Here is a 20,012-nt window from a genome sequence, read left to right on the forward strand (position 1 = left end):
GTCTGTCATGAAATCGTCTAGGCAACGGTTTCTCACAGCTGGAATTGCCATGCGCACAAACGCTTCCAGTTTCTAGGTTACTGCGCGGCAAGTTGAATTAAAGAAGCCCTTTTAAAGTAGTAGACTTGTGAAAGAAAGAACCATTTTCATTTGAACACAAAAAAAAAGAACTGGAGTTGTGGTTGTTAGATCCTAAAATCCACTCAGAAATAGGGTTTACAGTTTACAAAGACGTGTCGAGAAAGTAATCAAAAAGATGAAGTTAGAGTCAGGGATAGCCGATGAATACAAGAAATGTCTAAACACAAAAGAGTATGAATGTATTGAAAGTTTGAAACTATATTTAGCTATAGAAAAGGTTCAATCTCCCCGCTCTTGGCTTTCTCTTTCTTTTTATAGGTTTTTTTTAGGACTCGGCGTTCGGGTAGTCGGGTCGGGGTTTTTGAATTTCGGTTCTTTTTTATGACACTTTCTAGGTTCCATTCTAGTAAATTTACAAGTTCGGGTCGAGTTCAGATATAACACATCGGGTTGGGATCGGTTTTGTATCACATCATAGAATCCATAAAGTAATCATATATCATTCGGATTCGGGTTATACTGGATCGGTTCAGATATACCCGAAATAAAATCTAAAATTTAAAAATAAAACATAAGATATATATTTATTTATATATAATTAAGTATTTAAGGTAGTTATTTATATTTTAAATACTTATTGTTAGATAACATATCAAAATAAATATGAAATTGAATATTTGAAGTATATATTCATGTTTCATATAATTATATTGTATATTATTTTGGACATTCGGATCGGTTTCTTCGAATATCTTTTTAGTTTTTTCGGTTTTTCGGGTTACCCTTTCGGGTTCAGATATGTTTTATACCACCTTACAAGATCCATTCGGATATTTTTTACATTTCGGACCGGATACAGATCGAGTTTTTTGGTTTGGGTTCGGTTCGGATTTCGGGTTACGGACATAATGTCCAGGCCTAGGTTTTTTGGAGATGAATCATGACAATAATGTGATCTATGGCGTGATCAAGTGTCTTTATGATGGTATTTGATGTTTTTATCTTTTTTGCCTTGACTGACCGAGCTTGGTGTCTGAGTTTCCTCCGGCTCGGAATAAGCATTTAATTTCTAGAGCCCTATTATTTCTTCTTGGGCTTCCAGGGTCCATTGCGTCTGAGCTGAGATATTGGACAGGATCTAGAGCGGGGTGAAACCCGGTTCCAACAGTGGTGAATTATGTAATGTGATAAGTCTCTCATGTTCCATTCAAATGGTGTATATATGAAATCTTTTAATTTACTAGCCGTACGTACGTATTTAGTGGCCAACGAAAGAGAGTATATACAGGTAAATGTGCGGCAAGCAGCCGGAGGCAGGAAAAGTCAACGAGAACATGATTGGTTTCAAATTAAGCTTGTGGAGTTAAAACAGGTAAGATAAGATACTTGCAGCGATATTCAGAATCTAGCAGACAAGATCTGAGACTGAGAGTGATGAACAAGGCAACTGAATTGGTGGTAGGTGCTGGTGTGGGAGCTGTTGCCTCTGAGATCCTGAAAGTAGTGATTACAGAGGCGAAGCTGGTGTTAGCTTTCAAATCTGTGTCTAAGGATCTCGCATCGACTATGGAGGAATTGGTTCCGATAGTCAGAGAGATCGAACAGACGCAAGGTGTGGAGGAAGTAGAGGAACTAAAGACTCTCAAGGATACTATCGACAAAGCTCGTGTGGTGGTGATAAGGTTTAGCTACCTCGATCTAGAGAACTCTGTAAACTTCTTTATAAATTTGAAATGAGAAAAGGAATACAACTTTGAGTATGAAATCTACAACACTCTCATGGCGAGAATTGCAGAAGTCATCAGTCTCATAGCGACTGTAAAGTATTGACTCATGGCGTCAGATACAATTAACATCAAAGCATGAAGAAGATAAAATGAACTTGACAAGTATTTATAAGCTGGATTCATCTAACTGCAAAGCCTCTGTGAGATACAGAAGGTCTTCTCTTTTATTTAAATTCCCACTCCAACGTTCCTTTCCACGTCAGCCTCACTCTGTTTCCCTCCTGACGCCTTCTTCTTGCGAAAATAAGTCTTTTGATACTTATCAATACCTCGCCCTTCGAAACCGAGCTTGCCCTCAAGCTCGAAAGAAGGAAAACACGCCATAAACTCCTTCGACAGCATCCAAGAATCATCTGCAGCATCCTTCCCTTTCCAAGTCACCAACAACTCCAACTCGCCATCCACAGAATATCGTTTAGCCAAGACATCCAAAGGTTGCAACGGTGCTTCTGTCTCTGTTGAAAACACCGGTGGCAACGCCGTCACCTCCACTTCAGAACCCACCGCCTTCTTAAGCTGCGACACATGAAAAACATCATGAATTTTAGACCTTGCAGGTAGCTGCAAACGATAAGCTACTTTCCCAATCCTCTCCAAAATCTTGTATGGTCCATAAAACTTGGCAGCCAGCTTAGGACAGAAGCGAGTCGCTACTGACTTCTGACGATAAGGCCTAAGTTTTAAGAAAACCAAATCCAACACTTCAAAAGAAACATCTCTTCTATGCTTATCCGCATGACCCTTCATTAACTCCTGTGCTCTCTCCAAACAGCTCTTCAAACGACCCAACATCTCATCCCTCCGCTGCAATGATTCCTCCAACTCAAAGTTCGTAGTGGAACCAGCTTCAAATGGTAACAAAGCCGGAGGATCCCGACCATAAACCACTACAAACGGTGTTGTCTTGAGCGAAGTATGGTAAGATGTATTGAACCAAAACTCAGCCCAACACAAAAATTTAGACCACAAACGAGGATGACCCGAAGCAAAGCATCTTAAATATGTCTCCAAGCACCTATTTAAGACCTCTGTCTGACCATCCGTTTGAGGATGAAACGACGTGCTGTACTTCAACTTCGTACCAGCTAGCTTAAAGCTCTCCTTCCAAAAAGCACTCAAAAACACCCGATCCCTATCAGACACAATACTCCGCGGAAATCCGTGTAAACGGACAATCTCCTGAACAAACTTCGACGCCACATCCACAGCAGTAAAAGGATGCTTTAAACTGATAAAATGCCCATATTTGCTCAAGCGATCCACCACAACCAAAATGACATTCACTCCTCCTGATAAAGGTAAACCTTCAATGAAATCCATACTGATATCCTCCCACACTTGATTCGGTATTGGCAATGGTTGAAGTAAACCAGCAGGAGATAAAGTCGAATACTTATGCATCTGACAGATTTGGCAAGCAGCAACATAACCCTGCACCTGTTTCTTCAACCCTTCCCAAGTAAAGGACTGATGTATCCTCATTATGGTCTTCAAAACTCCAGAATGACCCTCCATTTTACTGTCATGACACTCATTTAAGATCAATGAAATAAACTGGAAGGTTTTTGGAATCACCAATCTCTTCTTCGACCACAATCTCCCATCACACACCCTCAGCTTACCCTTCACAGAAGTACCCGACTCCAAGATCTGAGAAATCAACTTCTGAATGCCTGCATCATCCGTAATCTCTTTATATAGATCTTGCCGCTGCAGAGTTGTAGGAACTGTAAGAGTCAGCAACAGAGAAGCCATCGACATACTCCGAGAAAGGCCATCTGCTGCTTTGTTCTCACAACCCGGTTTGTACACAATGTCAAAATCAAAACCTAACAATCTTGTTAACCACCGTTGATATTCCATATTAACTTCCTTCTGCTCCAACAAATATTTGATACTGCGTTGATCCGTATGAACCGTGAAGTGTCTGCCTAGCAAATAATGCTTCCACTTCCTTACGGCCATGACCACTGCCATCAACTCCCGCTCATATGCTGGCTTCAGCTGTTCACGCTCCGTTAAAGCATAACTAAAGTAAGCTATTGGTTTGTTGTCTTGCATTAAAACGGCTCCTAAACCCACACCAGATGCATCGGTCTCCACCACAAAGCGCTTCGTAAAATCTGGTAAGGTTAAAACCGGAGCATGAACCATAGCAGACTTCAATGTATCAAATGAATTCTGAGTCTCAGGATTCCAAGCAAACTGATCCCTCTTAGTCAAAGTCGTGAGAGGCCTCGCCATAACCCCATAACTCTTGACAAACTTACGGTAATAACCAGTTAACCCCAGAAATCCACGCAATTGCTTCACAGTTTTAGGTGTAGGCCACTTCACCATAGCTTCAGTCTTTGCAGCATCCGTAGCAACACCCTCCTTGGAAATGATATGTCCGAGATACTCCACTTGAGTAACCCCAAAAGAACATTTCTTGCGATTAGCAAAAAGTGATTGTTCCCTAAGTACCTCCAACACCTTCCTCAAATGCTCCTCATGAGCCTCCACAGAATTACTATAAACCAAAATATCATCAAAGAAGACTAGCACAAAATCCCTCAAAAACGGTTTGAAGATCTTGTTCATAAGAGCTTGAAAAGTGGCCGGAGCATTCGTCAGCCCAAACGGCATCACCAAGAATTCATAATGACCCTCCACTGTTCGAAATGCAGTCTTCTTAATATCATCTTCAACCATTCTGATTTGATGATACCCTGACCAGAGATCAAGCTTCGAAAAGATGACAGCACCATGTAACTCATCAAGTAACTGATCAATAACCGGAATTGGGTACTTGTCAGGTATAGTTGATTTGTTCAGAGCTCTATAATCAACACAAAAACGAAAACCCCCGTCTTTCTTCTTCACCAAAAGAACCGGACTGGAAAAAGGGCTCACACTCGGTCTAATGATACCAGCTTCAAGCATCTCCTGTACCATTTTTTTCATAACTACTTTCCTTGAATGCGGGTATCTATAAGGATGAACTGAAATAGCAGAGACTCCCGCTGTCAAGTTAATAGCATGCTCCTGACCCCGTAGAGGAGGTAAAGCAGTAGGTAGAGCAAAGATATCCTCAAAAGAACTCAGTAGTGCTGCTAGACGAGGTTCCACATCAACTGTAGCTGGTGGAACAATCGCTGACAGCAACAACTCTTCTCTTCCTGCAAACGGATCTTGGAACACTGGAGATAAAGATTTCAGCGATAATTTTGTGCAATGAAGGGTTGGATCGCCAAAAAAGGTGACCCTCTCACCCTTATACATGAAACAAAACTCCTGCAACTTCCAATCAACCTCACATTTACCCAAAGTTGCGAGCCATTTCACACCCAAGATAACATCCACATTGCCTAACTCCAAGACTATAAACTCCGAACTGAATGTGGTTGTGTTTAACTGAAACTTCACTTCAGTGCACAACCCAGCTGCTTTCACCATTACTCCATTACCCAATAACACATCCATACCACTCGAATCATCCAATCCCAATCTCAACTTACTCGCTACCTCAGGAGAAATGAAATTATGAGAAGCTCCACTGTCAATCATAAAGATCAACTCTCTCTGCCCAATCCTTCCACGCATCTTCGTAGTTCTCGGAGAATCAATCCCTAGGAAGGAATTCAGAGACAAAGTTCTTACTTCACAATACGCATTATGATCCATTTCTTGTAAAATGACATCATCTTCCTCCATAACTTCCATCTCAATCCCATGTACTACAGTCATCACTCGAATTTCTTTATTAGGACATATATGAGCTCGAGACCAAGGAGCTTTACACTTGAAACAAACTTGATCTCTTCGCATTGCATCAAGCTCAGCATCAGTGTATTTCAACCTTGGTCGTTGAGTAGACTGTTGATCACCACCATTCTCTTTCCCTCCACTCGCGTCACTTCTCTGCTTATCCCACACTTTTCCTCCATTGTTATAACGAGCTCCACGGTTGGCATTAGTGTTGCGATTAGAGCCAACAACCTCCACAGGAGCCACCTTGCCCACCACCCTACAGAAAGCACTCTTCTCCATTCTGAGGACGGCTGCAATGAAATTGGGAAGACCCTGTGGATCTTTCATCTTAATCACCTCCTTCATCTCTGTACTCAAACCATTATAGAATATTCTCTCCAAATGCCTATCTTCAATGCCCGGGACTTGCGTTGATAATTCTTCAAACTCACTCACATAATCAGCTACTGACCCCGTCTGCTTGATAGAAAACAATCTCGTACTCGGTTCCTCGTCAATAGATTCCGTAAAACGCAAAACCAATTGTTGTTTAAACTCCAGCCAAGTACGAAATCCACCCCGACGCAACGCCCAAGCAAACCACTTCTTCACCCTCCCTTCAATACATAGTGGAATCAGATCTAGTCGCTCATGATCATGAAAGCGACCAACGACAAAGAAATGCTCAATATCCACTAGCCAGTCAGAAACCTTCGATCCATCACAACTCGGCATTTCAATCTTCTTAAGCATATTCTCACGAGTCATCAGATTCAAATCTCCAGATCTAGAACCATTCGAGTAATTGTTCCGATTCATCTCCGAGTTACGAATCGGTACCTGAAACATCGGACTCGAAGATTCCGGAGCTCGCGATCGGAGTTCGCCTTCGTATTCTTCGATCGGACGCTTATCTAACCTCTTCAAGATCTCCTTCAAGTTATCCTCAACCGAACTGAACCGCATCTCATTCATCTGATTATTCTCCGCCGTTTTCCTCATCAACAACTTGTACGACTCGTTCAAAAATTCCACCTCCTTGCGCATCGAAACATCCTCCTCCGCCAGATCGTGCTGATTCGAGACCTCCGACGGTGACGGACTACGAGAAGGCATCGCGATCGACTCAGAACCAGTTTCACCGCACCAATGATAAGGTTTAGCTACCTCGATCTAGAGAACTCTGTAAACTTCTTTATAAATTTGAAATGAGAAAAGGAATACAACTTTGAGTATGAAATCTACAACACTCTCATGGCGAGAATTGCAGAAGTCATCAGTCTCATAGCGACTGTAAAGTATTGACTCATGGCGTCAGATACAATTAACATCAAAGCATGAAGAAGATAAAATGAACTTGACAAGTATTTATAAGCTGAATTCATCTAACTGCAAAGCCTCTGTGAGATACATAAGGTCTTCTCTTTTATTTAAATTCCCACTCCAACGTTCCTTTCCACGTCAGCCTCACTCTGTTTCCCTCCTGACGCCTTCTTCTTGCGAAAATAAGTCTTTTGATACTTATCAGGTGGTTGAGGAGTGTAAAAGCGTCAAGAAGTGGGAGATACACTTAAAACATTATTATACAAGAAGAGTTTATAAAATCAACAAGAAGATGCTCGACTTCTGTCAAATTCAAGTACCGCTAATTCTGCTTAGGAACCAAGGGAAGCACTCTCTTACGCTTGAAGCCATTAATATTTGTATCCGAACCATCTGTAAGAGGATCGATCTTATGGATGTTCGCCCGCGCGTTTACACGAAGCTTTCTTCAGTTCCCAAGATTGATGATAAGGTTCATGTTGGACTGGATTGGCCATTGATGAAGCTTAAAATGAAGGTCCTTGATGATTCCCTGGACCGTCTTCTGGTGTCTGCTTTCCCCGGATGCGGAAAGACCACCCTCGTTACTCATCTTTGCCACAACCAAAACATCAAAGGTACATACTAGTCTGACTCTCCATCTCTACACCTGGAATTTTATATTTCTCATCATCTATAGCGTTTGCTTCCATTTGGCAGATAAGTTCAACCATATCTTCTATAGCCTAGTGTCAGGTACTCCTAACTTTAGGAAGATAGTGCAAAATTTACTCCAGCACAATGGTTACGAAGCAGTTACATTTGAGAACGATCCTCAAGCAGCTAATGCCTTGATAGATCTGATTGAGGAACTCACAGAAGACGGTCCTGTATTGTTGGTGTTGGATGATGTGTGGCTTGGAGCTGATGATTTTCTTAAGTATTTTCGGTTCAAGTTACCAGGTTATAAGATTTTGGTGACCTCTCGGTCTGACTTACCGAGTTTTGATTACACTTACCCTTTACAACCTTTGAATGAAAAAGATGCTAAAGCCCTTCTCCTTCACGTTGCACCGCGGCCTTATAACGCGCCTCAAGCTGAGTATGAAGAACTTCTCCAAAAGGTATCACTTTCATCTCTTAACAAACTTCTGATTTTAGATTCTTTACCCTTCAAGTTTTAAGCTTCGGTTGTCTTTTTCAGATATTGAAACGTTGCAGTGGACTCCCACTCGTAATTGAAGTAGTTGGCGTCCCACTTAAAGGAAAACCTCTCTATTATTGGAAAGGCCAAGTGGGAAGCTGGTCTGAAGGGAAAACAATTCTTCGTAATCCTCGTCCTAGTGTGCTAGAATGTTTGGAGCCCAGCTTCACTGCCCTGGAACCCCATCTTAAAGACTGTTTCATGGACATGGGCTCATTTCTTGAGGACCAAAAGATACGTGCTTCCGTTATAATTGACATATGGGTGGAACTATATGGTAAAGGTACTCCTGATAGTAGTTTCGAGTACATGAAATACTTGCATGACCTTGCTTCCCAGAACCTGCTTAGACTTATTCCTCTCGGGTATGCTGTAATTATGCCTCAACATTGTCTCTTTTCCACCTCTTCTTGCCATCTACCATTTTTTTCTGATGAAACTTGTTTATTTGCTTTACCAGGAGAAATGATCACGAGGATTGTTTCTACAATGAGCTCCTAGTCACTCAACATGATATCTTGAGGGAGCTTGCCATCCATGAAAGCAAATCAGAAGCAGTCCTGGAACGAAAAAGACTCAGTTTGGTGATACAAGGAGATGACTATCCTGACTTGTCTTTGAGTAAAAGGGAGTCTACCCGCTTCCTCTCTGTCTCTACAGGTCATTTTTTTTCACAGAGATTATGTCCATTATCCGCTCTTTATATAAGTAGTTTATAAGTTACATGGGAATTAAACATAAAACCAATTGGTTATAAGTGGATTGGTTCATCTATCTTAATCCTTCAACTGCCGATATATGGGAGACTGTGTCTCTAATAGTAATGACTTTCCTCCTTTAACTCAACTATGCTGCTTCTCTTTTGTTTGCTTTGTTACAGATGATTTGTTCTCGTCGAGTTGGGAGGAAATGGATTCATTTCAGTTCCCTAATGTCGAGGCTTTACTTCTTAACATCTCTTCATCAAACTACGCATTGCCACGCTTCATTGATACAATGCAGAAACTCAAAGTTGTGATAATCATAAATCACGGTCCTGGTCCTGCAATATTGACCAACTTGTCGTGTCTCAGCTCGTTAAAGAAACTGAAACGGATCAGGCTGGAGAAAGTTTCAATCAGTTTTCTGGACATTCTCAAATTGCAACTCGGCAGTCTCAAGAAGCTGTCTTTGTTCATGTGTTGTTTCGGCGAGGTTTCTCATGACAAAAATGAAATAGATGTCTCTAAAGCTCTATCAAGTTTACAAGAAATGGATCTAGACTACTGCTATGTTCTCGAGAAGTTACCTAACTGGATCTCTGAAGCTGTTTCGTTGGAGAAACTTAGCATCACAAACTGTAATAAGCTCTCTATGCTTCCTAAAGCTATAGGCAACTTGAGTAAGTTGGAAGTGCTGAGGTTGTCTTCTTGTATTAGTCTCTCTGAGCTACCCGAAACAACTGCGAGACTCAACAACCTGCAGTTTCTGGATCTTTCTGATTGCTTAGGATTGAGAAAGTTGCCTCTAGAGATTGGGAGACTGGAGAAGCTGAAGAAGATCTCTATGAACAAGTGTTGGAAATGTGAACTGCCGGATTCAGTGAGGAATCTAGAGAATCTCGAGGTGAAATGCGATGAAGAAACTGCGGTGGTCCTGTGGAAATTGTTGAAGCTAAAAATGAGGAACTTGGATGTTCAAGTGGAGGAAACAGAGCACAACCTGAACTTGCTTCGACATTGTCACTAGCTTTTGCGTGTATGTCTCTTGTAATGTTGTTTATTCGTCTCATCATCCAAATGTATCATCATGCTTCTGCTTTCGTTGATAAAACTGTCTACATTACATACTTGATTTTGAGTTTCCGTCTACTTTAGACAACACCTTAGTTTCAATAATTTAAACAGCTACAATGGCAGAAGAGGAAACTGTCAAGAAAACTGTTTTGTGTAAAAGGTTTTCTTATTACGTTCTTAGGTCAATGACCACACATATATACATCGATGTTTTCCTAAACCGAGAATATACTCTTTACATATTTGTCTACAACAGAATATATCCCAAAGATATGAATATATCCTCAACACCCCTCCTCAAGCTGGAGCATGGAGATTGCAAATGCCCAGCTTGCCCATGAAACCTTCAAACTCTCGACTCCCAAGTGCCTTTGTAAATATATCCGCAAGCTGATCCTTTGTAGATACATGTCGTGTGACTATGGTTCGCTTGACGATCTCGTCACGCACAAAATGACAGTCCGTTTCCACATGTTTAGTTCGCTCATGAAAAACTGGATTCTGACTGATGTGTATTGCGGCCTGATTATCACAGTAGAGAGGTATAGGTTTCGTAAATGAAACACCAAGTGCCTTGAGTAGTCCTCGTAGCCATAGTATTTCTTTCAAGGTAAATGCCATTGCTCGATATTCCGCTTCAGCTGATGACAATGAGACAGTAGGTTGTTTCTTAGTCTTCCAAGAGATAGGAGAACCTCCTAGTTGGATGAACCACCCCGTGAGAGATCTCCGTGTTAGCGGACAACCTGCCCAGTCTGCATCGCACCATGCTGTCAGTTGCAACTCTGTGTCGGCTCTTAACAAAATGCCTTGGCCAAGGCTACCTTTCAAATATCGAACAACACGAACATCAGCTTCCCAATGCGTCTTCCGTGGCTTGTGCATAAACTGAGATAGCACATGAATGGAATAGGCTAGATCAGGCCTTGTATTGCTCAGATATATAAGCTTGCCGACTAGCCTTCTGTATTGCTTGACGTCGCTCAAGTATTCACTTTCATCTAGGGCCAGCTTATGGTTTTGTTCCAAAGGAAAGGAGACAGGTTTCGCTGCCAAGAGTCCTGTTTCAGTCAGAATATCTAGCACGTATTTCCTTTGACACAAGTAAATGCCCGCTGGACTTCGAGCTACTTCGATGCCAAGAAAATATTTCGAAATTCCCAAGTCTTTCATGTGAAAACAAGTACTCAAATACTCTTTGAACTCAGCAATAAGCTCTCGTGTACTGCCTGAAATAATCAAATCGTCAACATAGACCAGTACATGTAGACGTTTCAAACCACTGCCCATCGTGAATAATGAGTAATCTGACAAACACTGGTCAAAACCGTAGTTCACTAATGCAGAGTTCAACTTCTCGAACCAACATCTTGGAGCCTGTTTAAGGCCATATAGAGATTTTCGCAGTCGACACACCATATTCTTGTCAGAGCTACGATATCCAGGAGGAAGTTTCATGTAGACTTCTTCTTTCAAATCACCATGGAGAAAAGCATTATGAACATCCATCTGATGAACTTCCCAATTAAGTGATGCAGCTTGTTGCAAGAAACTTCGAACTGTTGTTATCTTTGCAACTGGAGCAAACGTTTCATTGTAATCATCTCCTTCGACTTGACTGTTCCCACATACAACCAATCTGGCCTTATATCTTTCAAGTGTGCCATCAGCACGAAACTTCAACCGAAAAACCCATTTGCAGCTCAGTGCCTTTTTCCCTTTCGGTAGTAGCACGATATCCCAAGTTCCACTCTCTTCGAGCGCATCTATCTCATCACGAGAAGCAAAACGCCAATTTTCATCCTCCATGGCTTCCTTAAAACTTGTAGGTTCATAGGCAGTTGTGATGGCTGCCAAGAACTTACAGTGACTAACTGAAAAAACAGAGTAGTCCACATAAGTCGAGATCGAGTAGCGACCCGATGCAGGATCTGGGTCCATACGTACTGTACTCAAGATGTAGTCGTGCAGCTTAGGTGGAATTTTCTTTTGTCGATGTCCTCTACCAAGCTGTATCACTTCCATTTGTTGAGGAGGCTGCGCCGGTTGTGGAATTATATCAAGAGAAACCGTAGGAGCTTCTGTATTTTCTGTAACCATATCATAGTTGTCAGACGACTGCAGCGGAGTATTTTCTGCATCAACTCGACCTTGTTCAGAGTTAGATGTATCGTTTGCATCATTAGACGATGAGACATCGTTTTCGACATTCGACGGTGAGGCTGCCGGTGATGGAGTATCACATATTAGTTCTGCAACCTTAGTTGGTTCGGCTTGGTCAAGTATCTTTGAAACAGATTGATCCTGAAGCTCATCATCTAGACACGCTGGATCACTGTTTTGTTGTAACACAGGTTCCATTGATGCAGGTGGAGAGCTTGGTTTATCCGCATATGGGAACTCTGATTCTAGAAATATGACATCACGGGAGTAGAACACCTTCTTGGTTTCAAGATTAAATACTCTCCATCCTTTCTTTCCGTTTGGATAACCGAGAAACACGCACCGTATGCTCCGCGAGGCAAACTTGTCTCCCTTGTGATTCTGGTTATGAGCAAAGCAAAGGCAACCGAAGATCCGCAAGTGGTGAAGTGGTGGAGCTCGATTGTGCAACATTTCAAACGGTGTCTTTCCATTCAAGATAGGCGTAGGAGTTCTGTTAATCAGATATGCGGCTGTCAAGATACATTCGCCCCAAAACTCCACTGGTAATGAAGCTTGAAAGCGTATTGAACGAGCCACATTTAGGATGTGTCTATGTTTCCGTTCTGCTCTACCGTTCTGTTGTGGTGTTCCCACACACGAAGTCTCATGCGCAATGCCTTTAGACCTGAAGTAGTTCGACATACATGTGAACTCTGTTCCATTGTCGCTGCGCAAGGTCTTAACCACGGCTGAGAACTGAGTTTCAACCATTGCGACGAACTCCGTTATTGTCTGTGTCACGTCCTGTTTCGTTGACATGAGAAACAACCACACACTTCTTGTGTAATCGTCTACCAATGTCAGAAAATATCTTGCACCACTACGAGATTGAGTGCGATACGGTCCCCATAAATCACAGTGGATTAATTCAAAAGCAGCTGAAGTTTTATTAGAACTTGTAGGGAAAGAACAACGAGACTGTTTAGCGCGAATACAAATCTCACATGCTTTATTTTGCAAAGTCTTATCAGCAGGCAAATCAGAAATAGATAAAAAATCCAAAACTCTAGGTGAGGGATGTCCTAAACGTTGATGCCAGACATCTCGAGAAACAGCTCCTGTTCGATGCACAGCTCCAGCGAATTCCATCCCTCGGAGAAAGTAAAGTCCATTCTCCATCTCAGCCACTCCAATCAGCGTCCTGGTAATGCGGTCCTGGATCAAGCACAGCTTATCAGTAATCTGAAACACACTTTGTTGCTCTCGGTTTAACTGAGAAACAGATATCAGATGACAATGCAACCCATCCACAAGCAGCACATTTTGCAAACTCAACACTGAACTAACAACCACTGTTCCTTGTTTAGAAGCATAACTGAATCTTCCATCTGGAAGTTTCACAGGTACCACAGATATGTCTCGAACATTTGACAAAAACTCAAGTGAACATGTCATGTGATTTGTTGCTCCAGAGTCAACGATCCAAGAGTTTTCAAGAGATATACCTGTCAATGATGACGAGGGCCCTGTCTGCTTGCGTTCATTCAACAAAGTCACCAGCATCTTCCACTGATCATCGTCGAGACCAGTCAGTCCAACGCGATCTGCTGCAACTATCGTGTTAGCGGAATGTTGTGCAGCCACTTGTGCGTGAACAGAGTTCACACGCTGAGTCTCCGAGCCGGCTTGAGGTGATCCAGTTCCGCGTCCACGACCCGAGCTCACTCGTCCTTTGGGTTTGTCGGGCCACCACTCAGGATATCCAATTTTCCGAAAACAACTCTCAGAAGTATGACCCTTTTTCCCACAGCTAGAGCAATGCAAGTTCGCTCTTTCTTCTCGTGATGGATAAGATCGAGCTGTAGAATTTGTGCTCGTTCTTGCCGCACACGCCATCGTTTCTGCTGTATCATTCAGAACTCTTGAGGTGTGTTTCGAATCCTCATCCTGAAGCAGAGCACTGTAGGCTTCATCAAGGGAAGGCAAAGGTTCCCTAGACAGCAAATTTGACTTCACCGAACCATACAAAGATTCATCCAAGCCTTTCAGAAACTCGTGAAGCTTGTCTTCTTCACGTTCCTTCTCCAAGTTTATTCCTGCAGGACATGCGCAGGCCTTAGTCTGACGAAATTCAGCCAGCGACGTCCATAGCTTCATCAACTTTCCATAGTATTCTTCTATAGAAGTGCCATGTTGTCTACACATCGCAAGTTCAGCTTTGATTCTCTGAACTCGCTGCCCATTCTTCACCGAGTAACGACGACGTATGTGTTCCCAGTAATCACTAGCTATCTCAATATGAGACAGATTTGAGCGCACTTTTTCTGTGATTGTCAGCTTGATCCAAGAGACTACCAATGCATTATTTGTCCACCAGTCCTCCAAATCTTCTGAATCCTCTCCGGGCAGCGGTATCGTACCGTCTACAAACCCGAACTTCTTTCTGGCCTTAAGCGCCATCCTCAAATTCCCAGCCCACTCATTGTAGTTTGGTCCACTGAGTAGAGGCTGTGAAATCACTGATCCTGGATTGTCACTTGACGAGAGATCATAAGGTGATATCCTTCGTCTCTGTGTTCCAACCTTCGATTTCTCACCGGTCTGAGTTTTTGTCGAGGAACTCAGACCTGATTCGTCAGTCTTTCCATCGTTGCTTCCCATCGTGTCGAGCAAGGATTTTGGTCGAGATTGATACAAGTAAAAAAACGGTATTGATCGTATTACCGCTCTGATACCATGTCAAGAAAACTGTTTTGTGTAAAAGGTTTTCTTATTACGTTCTTAGGTCAATGACCACACATATATACATCGATGTTTTCCTAAACCGAGAATATACTCTTTACATATTTGTCTACAACAGAATATATCCCAAAGATATGAATATATCCTCAACAGAAACAGTGGACGACCTCAACTGGCTTCACATGTTTGAGTTAACTAACAGATTTTGCACTAGTGACACTTGAGGGATAACTACAATATGGTAAAACAGTATTTCGATGTCCGTTGGCCACCAAATAATTTAGAGGCTCATAAAATAGTTAGTTGACAGGTCACTAGTGCAAAAAAAACAAATAGTATGTTTGGGCTTGTGTGATATCTTGCAAGTTTGTAAGAAGATTGGAAAATATATATATTTATATATAGATAATGATATTTTACATTGCATATATGTATGTAAGAAGAAAAAACAGACAATGAGCCGAATAAAAAAATAACGAAAACCAGAGGATCAGACACACTGGTCTTTGAAGAAACGACATAAGGAGAAATGTGCTTTTGGTCATAAGACAAAAAAGAACAATCTTTTTTCTATCACAGAGCATAAACTATCTCTCCGCTACTGTCAATATCGATCTCAGACTCGGAATCAAAGTCATCCATGTCATCATCAAGATCAAGATTGTCCGTCATGAAATCGTCTAGGCAGCGGTTCCTCACAGCGGGAATCGTGGCTTCAGAGATGATTTGCATGATCGTGTCAAGGCTCTGCATCGGTTGCTCAGGTTCCTGAAACTGGCTCCCCGTGTTGCTCTCCTCTATCAAATCAGCTGGAAGGTTCTTCAAGAACCAAGCATGGTTCTTGATCTCCGGTATGCTAATCCTCTGTCACAACAACAAACAAACATTGTCAATTTTCTTTCTGATGGTTAAGAGTATAAAAGGAAATGACGACTTACAGTAGCGGGATCAGCAACGAAGATTCTTGAAATGAGATGACAGCATTCAGGTGAGATCCTTACGTCTTCAGGGATCGCGTATTTAACGCTAAGGATTCTCTGTATAGTCTTACGATAGTCTCTAGGCTCGTCTGGATCTTCGAATGGATAAGCTCCAACCAACATGACGTATAAGGTTACACCACACGACTAGAGATGTCAAATGGGCGGGTTGGGCGGGTTTGGGTGTGTCCGAATGGGCTTCAATTTTTTGCTGGACATTTTTGGTCGAAGCCCAAATAGAACCATGTCCAAATGAGACCATAACCAAATAGGACCATGATTTGTTGAGTTATCCATGGACGGCCCATGTGTCCAATTAGGGGGCGACTGGTTTTCCCGCTACCACCCGCAAACGCAGCTTTTGTGGTTGGTAGCGGTTGTCGGCGATTTGCAACAATCACTCAAATCGCTCTAAACCGCTTCAAACCGCTCTGAATCTCATAAATTCAAAAGCTGGCTCCAGCTAGCGTTTGCGGTTGCGGGCGGTTGTGAGAAAATAATTTTTTTTTCTTTTTTTAAAACAATATATATATAAAAGTAAAAATATTTAATAAAAAATTTAAAATTAAAATTATGAAAATATTAAAATATATCTATTATATTTTAATTAATATTATAAAATTTTATAATAAAAATAATTTCAATAAATTTTCAAAAATTAAAATTATAACTTTCTAAATAGAAATTTTATATTTATTATAATTTTATGATTTTTGATATTTTTATAATTATATTAAATATAAATATTGTTAATTTATTATTTGACTGTTACCGAATTTGGTAGTTAACCAGTCATAAGTCACCCGCAAACGCACCAATTTTTAACCCTAGACATTTAAGCTTATTGGGCCGCCCATTGTCCAACTGGTTAAACCCAAATTTGGCCATGTATATAGTTGGGTTCACCCATTTGGACAAAAAATATTTATGGTTCAATATGGGCCTGTCCATTTCGGACCATATCTATTTGGACACGGGCCACCCATTTATAACCCGCCCATTTGACATTACTACACACGACCATACATCTGCAATCTGGTATCGTAACCATCTCTATTAATTATTCATCCATGCTGAGTAAAAAAAAAGCAGATTATTACAGAGGAAGAAGCTATATCACCTTGCCATCATATTCCTGACGAAGTAGTACCTCTGGTGCAATGTAAGCAGGAGTGCCAACAGTTGACTTTGGTTGCGAGTGAAGAACAGAAGACTGTCAACAAAGCAAATGCATAAGCAAAAACCTTAAAACAGAGAATGGAAGAAGAAGAAAACATTCATCATATTGTAAAAGCCGGAAAACCGGACTGATATAAAACGATAGAATAAAAGCGATGTTAAGGAAAATATACGAATGTATAAAGCGAATACAAGAACGATAAGAAATCGTATTCGCGAAGAGACATGGAGTCGAGATATGATCTCTTTCCTTAACTCAAAATATTCGCTCCGTTAGTGAGACGGAACTGTACGAATATAGAGTCCCAGGATAAAACCATGGCAGACGAATCACGGCTCACTCGTGATCGCCCTATCGAACTATAAACTCTACGAAACACTCTCGCAATATAGACTTACGCAGAAGGATTTTTGTTGGATTTTGATCTCGAAAAAATTGAGAAATGAAGGAAGAGGAGAGACGATATTTAAAGAGACGGAGACGACCCACTTCCCGCAACAGCTGCTGCACGTGGGCGAGAATCTCGCGGAGATCGAGGGAAGTTGAGTTCCGAAACTTCTTCCTCAAGACTCTCTCTTATCTCGTTTTAAAAAGTTTTCGAGAGGATAACATGCATGACGTTTTTATTTTCTAGACAAACTACTTGTCGTTTTAAATAAAATTGTATGCTGTTTTTTCTCGAAATAAATGGCAAAACATTGAGCTTAACTTGGTCCACCCAAGCCCAAGCCCAAGCCCAAGCCCAAGCCGAGCCGAGCCGAGCCGAGCCGTTTACACTCATATGACACAATGCCATATTTATACTGCTCTATGACTCTTGTATTCCCCGATGTGGGACAATTATTGGTTTTGTCATTTAGACAAAAGTTGCAGTGTTACATACACCAAGCTACCAACTTCTTAGAATCATTTCTTATTCAATATTAATCTGTTTTTGATGTGTGAATATACCAGGTTGTAGTGCTCATTACAAGCTTTACAACGAGCTGATGATCTGACCGGAATAGCCACCGGTGTAGCCGGAAATGTTACCGGAAAATCAGAAAACATCAGCTTCTAAATTCTTTGTAAAAACAGAGTTCCAACACATATACCTTTGAGTAACCAAAATCACATATTTTTAAGCGAGGTGCAGGACTTCCATCCAACAATGTGTTCTCCAGCTTCAGGTCGCGATGGCAAATTTGCTTCATTAAAAAACATGAATAAACAGAGTAAATAGAAAATAAAAAACATGTGAAACTTGAGTTTACAAGAACATTATATCTCTGCATACCATGGCATGACAATAGCTGACTCCAGATATAAGCTGCTGAAAGAAGAACCGAGCCTGTACAAGAATAAATTAATTTAAAAAAATTAATAACAGAGGCGCGAATTAAAGAATCAAGCTAAAGAGAACCTCATCCTCGCTAAACCGTCCAGCATTGCAAATGCGCTCATAAAGCTCACCACCAGAAGCATATTCCATTATAATAGCCAAATGAGTCGGTGTTAAAATGACCTACCCTCAGTCACAAGCAACCGTGTGTTAAAAGAGTCTACTAAAACCACGCACTCAGGGGGGGGACTTATAAATTTTCAAAGATGAAAGTTTTACCTCTCTAAATCTGACAATATTAGGATGCCTGAGTGACCTGTGGTTTATTATTTCCCTCTGAACATTCTCATCTATCTGAAAACTCGTAATCCATCACCATTTAGTTAAAGCTCAGCACTTTAAAGCATAATCATCATCAACAAACCATAATAACCATAAAAAGGCGAATGATTTATCATTACCCTAAATCTGGAAAGTGTAAGCTGATCAATGAACTAAGAAAAAACATCAACTTTCCAAATATAGAAAATAAAAATTTGAGCTTTTTTTAAAGAATAAAGAACCTTGTCTCCGCGCTCGATGTACTTAACAGCAACGAGCTCCTTTGTGACTTTATCTCTCATGAGACGAGCTACTCCGAAGTTACCAGACCCAATATCTTTAACGAAGTCGTAACGATCACTGTCGTGCATAATCGGCATATCCATCGGTCCTGTGCCCACCGCTGCTGCTCGATCCATCTCTCTGTCTGTCTTCCTCCAATCACATCAGAGGGCCTAAAAACCTCGATTCAAATTTCGAATCTTCCCACGAATAGAATCTGGAATCTAGCAAGAGGAAGGAAGACTCGCGAAATGAAGGAAAAAAAATATCTCCAAGAGGAAGGAAAAGCGTATGAGAGCAGAGAGGAAGAAATTAAAAAATTAGAAATAAAAGGCAATTATTGGTCGTCCCAAGAGATAAGGATAGTCTCGAAACGACGACGTTCTGTTCGTTGATACGACAATAGCCGCCGCGTTTTGATCATTGATGAGAAGCAACATCAATCAACAAGTGAAATTGATAAAGGAAAAAAAGTGCGACATCACTCGTCCTTGTCGGCTAAAAACAACAATTCTTTTTCTTTCTCTCTTTAAATTCTCTGTATTTATCCATTTAGATTTTATTTTTCTATTAAACGAAAATTTGTAGTATCAACCAGACAAAAGAATTACTGTATGTAGCTACTTCTAATAAAAACAGATCATTTAAAATATAAAAGAAAGGTAGATATTTTTTTCGATTTGGCGACAAAGATATATTTTTTTAAATAGTTTGGGGGAAAATAAGAAAAACTTAGTTCACAAGGAAACGGGACAGAAGCTAGCAGCGGCCATGTGCTGAAAGAATATTCTCTACCATTACGCCGTTAGCTCACGGCGTTATGATATGAACGGAACGGAGCTCCAAAGACGGTGTGAGACAAAGAGGAGCAGATCGTTCGCGCTACCAGATTGGTGAGGATGACAGATACGTGGCAACTTCGTTGATTTCTTCTTCATTTATTGACCTCAAGAAATAATAATGGACTGATGATGGGCCTCTACTTGTTATAGAAAATGTAATTGGGCCTTTTAATGTATTAAAAAGACCAGCCTAGTTTTACAATGCATGATTTGATTGGATGTATTAAGACTACTAGTCATAACTTTGGCTTCATGATTTTCTCGGTCCAGTGACGATCTTAAATTACAATTCACTATGGACGGTCGTATTAAATTAGT

The 20,012-nt window shown here is 41.1% G+C and overlaps 2 protein-coding genes across 3 annotated transcripts; one reads left to right on the plus strand and one right to left on the minus strand.

The window, feature by feature from the left end:
• The first annotated feature begins 73 nt into the window (after positions 1-73).
• On the plus strand, positions 74-9,983 carry LOC103829555 (probable disease resistance protein At5g66900). Its single transcript, XM_009105222.3, has 6 exons — positions 74-1,752; positions 7,129-7,540; positions 7,623-8,026; positions 8,107-8,471; positions 8,567-8,766; positions 8,987-9,983. The coding sequence occupies exons 1-6, from the start codon at positions 1,516-1,518 to the stop codon at positions 9,832-9,834; spliced, it is 2,466 nt and encodes an 821-aa protein (XP_009103470.1). The 5' UTR covers positions 74-1,515; the 3' UTR covers positions 9,835-9,983.
• A 5,159-nt stretch (positions 9,984-15,142) lies between these two features.
• Positions 15,143-19,280, minus strand: LOC103829556 (serine/threonine-protein kinase SRK2I). 2 transcript variants are annotated; one of them, XM_033274236.1, is made up of 9 exons: positions 18,813-19,280; positions 18,529-18,603; positions 18,331-18,432; positions 18,205-18,258; positions 18,023-18,115; positions 16,869-16,961; positions 16,762-16,783; positions 15,707-15,888; positions 15,143-15,632 (listed from the first exon to the last, which is right to left on the minus strand). In XM_033274236.1, exons 1-9 carry the CDS (start codon positions 18,987-18,989, stop codon positions 15,342-15,344), a joined length of 1,089 nt encoding a protein of 362 aa, XP_033130127.1. In that variant the 5' UTR covers positions 18,990-19,280; the 3' UTR covers positions 15,143-15,341. The 2 variants fall into 2 exon arrangements, with proteins under 2 accessions (XP_033130127.1, XP_009103473.1); XM_009105225.3 differs by having other exon boundaries at positions 15,707-15,896; positions 16,770-16,783; positions 18,813-19,201.
• Between the last annotated feature and the right edge of the window lie 732 nt (positions 19,281-20,012).

This window comes from Brassica rapa, chromosome A07 (genome assembly GCF_000309985.2).
Source record: "Brassica rapa cultivar Chiifu-401-42 chromosome A07, CAAS_Brap_v3.01, whole genome shotgun sequence".
Taxonomy (NCBI): Eukaryota; Viridiplantae; Streptophyta; class Magnoliopsida; order Brassicales; family Brassicaceae; genus Brassica; species Brassica rapa.